This window comes from Bombyx mandarina, chromosome 19 (genome assembly GCF_030267445.1).
Source record: "Bombyx mandarina strain Sakado chromosome 19, ASM3026744v2".
Lineage (NCBI taxonomy): Eukaryota > Metazoa > Arthropoda > Insecta > Lepidoptera > Bombycidae > Bombyx > Bombyx mandarina.
The window spans coordinates 7,872,404-7,881,337 of NC_143225.1; the positions used below are offsets into that span (position 1 = coordinate 7,872,404).

Here is an 8,934-nt window from a genome sequence, read left to right on the forward strand (position 1 = left end):
GAAAGAACGAATTAAATTAGAACAGTTTTTAAATCTTTAATCACCTACACCATTTATAATAGCAAATCAACGATGAAAAACATTCAGATAAAAGGAGCTAAGTACAGCTACCGAAGAAATATATTAAGTTTCTTTTATTATTTAAACATCTAATATATAAAATGAAATAGAAGCAACATCTATACTTTACCTACATAATTATGTATGTGCAAATATAAAATACTCTAAATTTGTATTCAAATACCTCGATTTAAATTATTAATTTAATCATAAAATTGTTTATTGTAGTTTGTATTGGAATATTAGTCATCTTAATCTTCGGACCTAAACGCGCAAATGCTTCGTGGCAAACATCGACAGAAAGATAGTTCTGGACATAGTCAAGTAACGTGCGTAACTATGGTAAGATCACAGATACTACCACGGTTTACTCTTTAATGCACTCCCGATTCTGCGGACACAATGGAAAGCAGTCGACGTCGCCCAAAACACGTCATTTCGGATCCACCCGATCCACTAACGGTGCTTTTAGGCACCTCAAGCACCGGTCATCGTTCTCGTGGAGCCCGTCGCTTGCAACGAAGGGCTCGACGAGTGAATTAACCCACAGACACAGCCCACTGAGGTTCTTCGCCGAATCAATGGATCGCGTTTCCAATCCGGTGGTAGATTCTGCGAAGCACGGCTCTTGCTAGGGTTCGTGTTAGCAACGTCGTCAGGTCTGAGCCCCGCGAGCTCACCTACTAGTTACGGTTACGCTGAAATAGCCTCTCAAGACTATCAGCTTAGGCAGGAAAAGAAAAAAAAAAACTTCCATGTTTTATGCATTGCGATCTGCTTTTTTAGCGTAGCCCACCGACTGCCAGTAGCCTCATGGCACTATTCTGGCTTCACTGAATGTAGGCTCACTTGGCTCAGTCTTGGAGAATTTGCTAACATCTGCCCTAACAAGAATAGTTCTTCGCTGAATCTACCACCAGATCGGAATCGCGACCCACTTAGAAGAATCGATGAGAAACTCAATAGGTACAATCTTACTACCATGTCTCCATGAACTGAATAAAGTTAATAAGAAATATCGCGCATTAAATATTATTAAATAATATTATTAACATGTCAGAATATATTAATAAAATTATTCTCGATTTCGTATATGGGCCCCTTCGTAAAAACACCACTGTCTACTAATTTGTGCTGTATATTTTATTTTATCAAACGTTGACTGCAAATTTTAAATATTTTGTAGTGATCTTTTCCGATGCAAGCTTTCACACCTTCCCTCTGAGTTTATACGTGCTATTCGTGTACCTGCTACTACTATAATAAATAAAAAATTAGATTATTCTATGTGATCGGTCTATATGATATCTATATGATTCGAAAAATTTAAGACCTTTTCTGTTTTAGGTCTTCATAATCCGAATGAAAATTAAAAAAATAACGAATAATAAACAATCACGTATATGTTTGAATTTTTATGCCTAGATGCGTACAAGCCTACGGCCCACTTGTTGTTGAGTTTACGGTACCACTCGTATCACGCATAAAACCTTTTATGGAAACTCGATCATCACGATTTGCATAAAAAGGTGTGGTTGTTGCTCGTGGCTCGGAAATGATAGTAATAAATCAGAAAAAAAATGCCAAGCGCGAATACGCAATTATATCACAGATTATACAATTTTGAAACAAGAAACTCGACAAACTCGTTTATCTACCTGTAACCAAAATTTAAATTAGTATACGGAGTCACGTTTAGTTGAAAAACAAAAGTTAATGGTTTAATGTTGGGTGCCCGACTGGCATGAGACTCTCGGGTTGTCAGTTCCGGTAACGACCGGGGACGCGTGTTTGCTGTTTCAAAGTCTGGCGTATTAAGTGTATAATCTTTTTTTTTATGATTGAAGGATTGCTGGTGGCCCGGAGGCCTTTCCAGTTTCACCAGGACACGTGGGCGAGCAAAGGCTCAGCCAGAAGGGGTGGGATTTGCTAACAGCTGCCCAGCGCCTCCGAAGGAGACCTAACAGCTCAATAGCAGCTGCTTCGTGAATGAATCTACTACCGGATCGGAATCGCGACCCGCTGAGAAGATCCGGCGAGAAACTCAGCGAGCTGATTTATGGGTTAGATTGCACGTCGAACTCTTTGTCGAGTTCGACGAGTACGGTTACCGGGGTCCCTAAGCCTGCTCCTAGTGTTAGAGCTGAAGGCGTCTAATGCAAAGATTATTGGATCTGATGGATCCGTAAGGACGTGGTGTATAATCTATGGTCTGGCGCACTCATAGGGGGTGCAAACTGCAAATGGTGCAATAGATGCGCGGGCGCGGACAGCGCGGCGTGGATCATCGCGGCACGGACCTGAGTCACAATCCCTTTGGCTACTGTTGCCCCGCGAAACGAAAGGCTGCGTTACAATGGTTCTTCGACACCTTACCTTCCTGTTTATGCAACATTATATGTCATTTGCAATTTTCGACTCCAGGTGAATGTTCTGTTTCTCAGGCAATCCGTTTACGCAAGGTACGACCACGGCTTCATTCCTACTAAATTTCATTTAAAAACGTGTCATTATCATCATTCTCGAGATATTTTTGCAAAATCAGACGATTTTGCTGCATGAAAACAAGTTCATTTCATTTTCTTTCATTCATTTCCTTTTATAGGGATTCAACTTCTTGCAATGAATTCTTTTTAATTACCTATTTATTATATACGAAAACTCTTAGTCAGCTGCTACTATTTATTTTGGAATGGAAAATATTTGAGTGAGGTTAAACGAGTAAGTTAAAAAATTAAGCTGTAGGAAGCTAGTTTGTATGACTTGCAGTCTCATCACTATTATATTCATTTCTGGTTACATGTGATGTGAAGTCAGCTCTTAGAGCGAAAAGGTATTGCAACGTAAAAAAAGATTCTGAATTTAAATTTCGGTACTTTATATGATGATTAATGATTACTTCTAAACTATCATAATACCAAGATATGAGTATATATAAATGAATATATATATTCACATTAATAATAATATATGTACATATAAAGATTTTATTTACATTTTTAATTGTAGCACGCAACGAAAATCTTTTGATTAATTTGTTTTTTCATCAATTTACACGCTAAAGTCTTTGTGGTCTTAAGCATTTAATGCTAGCTAATATCTCGATGGAACTATACGAATTTGTCGAAATTCAGACCCCGCAAGCAAATTATATTTAAAAAAACTAACTACTTATCTAAAACACGTTGACTTCACATATTTATCTATTGATTTATTTGAAAAATTTCGAAGCCTTTTTGCTTTAGTTCGAAATTTTATTTCTTATTAAGTAACATATAAATAATGTTCAAAGTTTAAACAGTGTAATAAAATGCTATAACCCAATATATTCAAATACTACTGACACATCTCTTCTATTATAATTTTCTCCTAATTATGTAATTTAGATTCATACATTTTCATAAAGCATTTGCAGATCCGCTCTGATGTTTTAAACAAGTTTATGTCAATAGGACAATTAATTCATTCGAATTTGTTTAAAAAATAGATTTTATTTTATTAAAAACAGGATCTCTCGTCATGACTTGTTTGTTTTTTAGTCCTAAAATATATATATGTCCTTGATTTTCGTTCAATTACCTATATCTGTTTACACACAACCCGATCGCGTACTTCAACACATCTCGTTATTGCTTCACCAAATCGTTTTGTCGTATGACTATTGATAATTTTCAGTCGTTTTATGTCTTGAAAGGCATCATTTTTCTCACTCGACGGTTCTTTTTGCGTTTCAATTTTATGATCCTCATACTGAACATCATCTTGAGTGTTTGGAAGATTTTTCCACGTTGCCGGTGGCCTTCGGGAGTTCGTAAAGGGGCCGGTCTGGTATCCGCATTCAAGTCTACCCCCTCGCAATCTACAACCTCCATGCAAATCTACAATATTCTCTTTCGTTTTGGGCGATCCAACATTTCGATTATATCCACAAAGAACTCTGTCGTCCACGATTTTACAACGACTACTGTCAAAATCATAAGGGCAGCATCGACTTTTCAACTTTTGCCCGTTGCTGTTCTCAATAGATTTATAGTGACTCGTATTTCGCTGAATCTGTTGTTTGTCATTTTGATTGTTATATTCAATGCCCTCAGTAGAAATTCTAGCTGCTGCCGTTTTCGCGGTAAATATTATTATCTGAAAACGTTTTGTTTCTAAAATGGCAGTCCGCTAAACTTGTAAGTACGTGTATCAAAAAATTTAAACATACAAATCATTAAATTGAATATAAAAACGAAGGGAACTAACCGTGAATATCCGACAGTATCTCATGTTGCTTATCGCAAAGTTATGAGTTTCAATTAACGTTGGAATAACGTACAGCCAGCATAAATATTTTGTTTCTTTCGATTGAATTACATTATAAGCGTTACATATGCGTTACGATTTAAATGTCAAGTTATTTTCAATTAATTTATTTCCCATTTTCATCTCGTCACCACATTAATGATGCCTATATTAATCTAAGCCTAAAGCGTGTTAAAATTACGTCATAGACACAAGTCCATAAGAAACGATAAAAGGAAATGTTCCAACGTGTGGTTATCTTTGCTTGGCAGAAAGAAATGCTTTCTTCTTATTCCAGCTACTTAGTAATTTAATTAGTTTTGAATTTTACTAAAGATTGATGGGTGTGCGTTAAAAAAAATTAAGCGCAAATTAAGCGCAAAAATTATCAAGCACGAAAGGGTAGACCGTCTACCATTATCTGTCGTAGATACAGGTTAAAGTAAAATCATATTAAAATAGACTAAGGTCTTTTGAATGAAAATAAAACATAATAAGCAATATTTACATATAAATGTATGTTTTATACTCCGAAACAACAGGACCGATTCCAATGAAATCTTCAAGAGGTTTCTTGAAAATCACCCTCTGGAGTGACCTTGTGAAGTTTGGTAGCAATAGACTTAAAGTCAAATCATATATCGGCCAGCAAAGCAGACCGAGTTTGACTAGTTAAGTATAATTCTAGACACGTAAATAACGATAAAGCGTAAATCATCAGTATTACTTTAAAGATCAATTCCTTTTCCTATATACGTATCTCATAAACAAAATCTAAAAATGCTTATAGCGAATTTTGTAGTCTCAAAAAGAAAATTTTACAGCATCTCCGATCGTACTTTTGAATTCGCTTATTTTTGAAAGTCCTGGAAACAGTGTCATATATTTCTTTTTCCGAGTTTTCTCGTAATTTTGCAAGATTTTATTTAACTCCTCCTTGCTTAACTTTTTACTTCGAAGTCTTTGTAGGCTAACCATCGCAGTTTGTGATATTTTTCCTTTTTTGTAATCTGCAATCACTTTCTGTAGGATTTTCTCTTTAGAAGTACTGAGAGAGTGCTTTCTTTTCAATTCGTTAACATTTAACAATTTAAGTGATATCTTACTTTTCATTTTTTGTTCCTTATATGCATCCAACATACTGTTTATTCGATCCTTATCTAATTTTTTAAAATTGAACTTAGATTTATCCGATAAACCGGCCGAAGAGAGATTGCCTTTCTTATAATCTTCTACCATTTGTTCCAATAAAGTTCCTCTCGATCCCTTTATTGAAAACTTCTTCTTCAAATCTTCAGCTTCTAAGCCTTCTATTAAATCTAAATGACTCAAAGAAATGTTGAGTTTCGACAGCTTTTTATGATTCTTAAAAATTGTTAGGACAGACAAGTTTTTAATTTGGTTTGAAAGTTTCTTCTCCGGAAAATAATCTTTGATCGCATCAAAATTAACGTCGGCTGTTTCGAATTCCTCGAGATTGATCTTGGGAGGTCCAAAGAGCTTCCTTCTGATACGCCTTTTTATTCGTCTGCAAAACCAATTACAAATGCCAAGAACGCATCTAGTGCAACAATTCTTTTTACGTTTACGTTGTTTTCTCTTTCTCGTTTGTGTTTGTGTTTGTTTTGTAGCTCTCTTTTTAGCTTTTAAGCCTTCTAGAAATTTAAGAGTAAATAAGTGTAGATATGGCTTTACTCTTTTTAAGTCATGATAAAAATTTATTCGATAGAATCAAAAACAAAAACTTACTTTTCCTCCAAAATCCACACATTTTTTTTTTGTTTTGCCAGTTCAGTCAGAGCTGATCGCTTACGTTATCATTCCGTGTTTTTTAGTTATTCTTATGGTCTCAGTAGTAACATGTGGATGTTTTGTTTTCAGTAAATTTATTTCAAACATATTGATATTCTTGAAAGTTTATTTGCGACATCTGGTTTCTGGTAAACTTATTACAAATATAATAAATAGCAATCCATATTATTCGGCCGTTGAAACCATACGTTTTTGACAGATCGTTATCAAACTGGCGATGGCAGTTTGAAATGCCATTAGTAGTAAAAATAGTTGCCATCAAAAGTAATCATTATGTCAATATAAAATAGATTTTATATTTTTAAGCCAAACTGTTACGCAACGGAACGTAATGTTTTTTTACAAGTCACATCACGCTGTAATAAGCCATATCTAAAAGTCTTTATTTTTTTAGTAATACCTAGTCAGGTCATAAGTATTGTCACACAGTAAAAACTTTTCTTTTAGAATGCTGGCCATAAAAAAGTTTATTGAATTCGAATTTCGAATTGTTCATGAAAATAAAAATAGTATACTTTTAGAATTTTACTCATTTTTAAATATGGAGTGGACGCTTAAAGAAGACCGTGTTGCAGTTATTGCGTTGCATCGTTGCGGTTACGCGCCAATTCAAATTTTTAACATACTGAAAAATTTGAATATAACCAAAAGATTCGTTTATCGTACCATCAAACGATACAATGAAGACTCTAGTGTAGATGACAGGTCAAGAAGTGGTCGCCCTCGGTCTGTTAGGACTCCAGCAGTGATAATATAATTTATTGAGGACCGATTAGTATATTGTTTAGGATATCTTTTATTATTTTCCTTATTAATGGTAAGTAAAGATTTACTTTTGTATAATTAAATTCTATTGTTAGTTGTGTAGTTTTTTTATTGAACAACCATTAAAAAGTATAATCCGTAAGCTATTCATGAGTCTGCAAGATGATAAGTTCCCATAACTAATCACTCATCCCACAAGTAACAGACGTCAGAATCGCGTTCTCCCGACAGCCGAATTTATAATTGATTCATTTTGTCAAATTTGACATAAGCGTATATTATGGCGCATTAAAAACTCTTCTGGGTACATTAAATCAGTAATGATTTAAAACTAACAAAGTCTGTTTAATGTTGTGAGATGATTTAGCAATGCAAAGTATCTGACTCGATAAGAAACTACGTATTTTTTATAATTAATTTAACTCAAAACGTTTGACCTCGCATTTTTATTGTCATTATATTTTTTTCTGAAGTTTCTAATGATTTACAGTTTTTATGATCACGGATAACTGCCAGTTGATGTTTATAATACTTTACAGTTTTCATAGTCACGGAAGACTGTCAGTGAACTGTAAAGTGGATACTGTTAAAATAGTTTTAATTACCATTTGTCTACGACTAGCAAATACTGCGTCGTTTTTTTTTAAGCTATTGCATAGCTTTTATCGCGGCGACCGAATCATGAAATTCCGTAACGAAAAAAACCTTACACCCCTCACTCCGCCTACCATGTAGCTCGCATTCAACACATTCACACGTTGCGCTTGTGTAGTGTTTGTGAATAAGCGCGTGGCGTGACGTCACACTGCATGCGCATCATGAAAAGTCTGCCCATCTCTCTCTCGCGAGGTCTAGCTTATGAGTGTGAAGGGGACAGTTAAGGTTTTGCTTTTATTAATCTATACTAATATTATAAAGAGGAAAGATTTGTTTGTTTCGAATAGGCTCCGAAACTACTGGACCGATTTGAAAAATTCTTTTTCCATTAGAAGCCGACATTGTCCCTGATGAACATAGGCTACTTTTTTTTTTTTTTGGTTTCATGTGTGTTTTAATGTTTCCGAAGCGAAGCGAGGGCGGGTCGCTAGTGTTTAATATAGCGTGATCTTGTTTTATTATTGTTTTAATATTAAATTATCATTGTCTAATTATAATTGCATAAATTGATAAAAAATGCTATGCAATAGCTTTACCGCGGCAGTTCCCGCGTGCCACACGTTTTCTTTGTTTTACACTTTCATCGTTAAATAAACTTAAATATTTAATTAGAAAAGACATTTTTACATTAAGTAATTAGTAGAAACATGAAAATGTCATTCATTTTATTTGCACCCACTACTCGCTCGTTCCATATGAATTATTAAAGAACAATAAAATTATCCAATCTCAAAGTCACTTATTATACTATGAGCGTTCAATTCAAATTAATTTATCGGTAAGTTAAACTCTTTTTTACAGTGACTTTAATAGGTAGACGAACAAGCACACGGCCAATGTAGAATGGTTATCGATGCTCATGAACTTGATGGTATCATGATCATGAAGTCCCGATGATCGAAAATATCCCCTAAATCGGTCATTAAATTAATTACCCTCCTATGTCTTGAACTTTCGAACTTAAATATAATTTAACAAACAATCTTTAATCATTTAATTATATTTTAATAATTTAAAGATTTCATTTTATGTATCTCATTACAGGTGCATAATTTTTTATTTTACATTACTTACAATTAAATGCGCGCCAAAACTCTCATATATAGAACTAGATGTAGTTCCACTGCAAACTAATGATCTCGAGAACGATGTACTCAAACCTGTCAACATCAAAATCTTAAGGGATAACCTGAGTACCTTCTTAGTTAAAAATAGGACATGTGGTTATGATTTCGATGAAAGTAAATGCAAAAATCTGAATAACGTAATAGTATGTGGTTACAACAAAAACATTGGTGACTTCAATGATGAGAAACATATCACGGAGATGGCTAATGGATGTCGTTCTCGTGG

General features: G+C 34.5%; 2 protein-coding genes across 2 annotated transcripts; both read right to left on the reverse strand.

Moving 5' to 3' along the window:
- Positions 1–3,531: 3,531 nt before the first annotated feature.
- Positions 3,532–4,711, reverse strand: LOC114243150 (uncharacterized). Its single transcript, XM_028174540.2, has 2 exons — positions 4,309–4,711; positions 3,532–4,197 (listed from the first exon to the last, which is right to left on the reverse strand). Exons 1-2 carry the CDS (start codon positions 4,330–4,332, stop codon positions 3,640–3,642), a joined length of 582 nt encoding a protein of 193 aa, XP_028030341.2. The 5' UTR covers positions 4,333–4,711; the 3' UTR covers positions 3,532–3,639.
- Positions 4,712–4,739: 28 nt separating this feature from the next.
- On the reverse strand, positions 4,740–6,529 carry LOC114244701 (uncharacterized). Its single transcript, XM_089735497.1, has 2 exons — positions 6,510–6,529; positions 4,740–6,043 (listed from the first exon to the last, which is right to left on the reverse strand). The coding sequence occupies exons 1-2, from the start codon at positions 6,527–6,529 to the stop codon at positions 5,152–5,154; spliced, it is 912 nt and encodes a 303-aa protein (XP_089591623.1). The 3' UTR covers positions 4,740–5,151.
- Between the last annotated feature and the right edge of the window lie 2,405 nt (positions 6,530–8,934).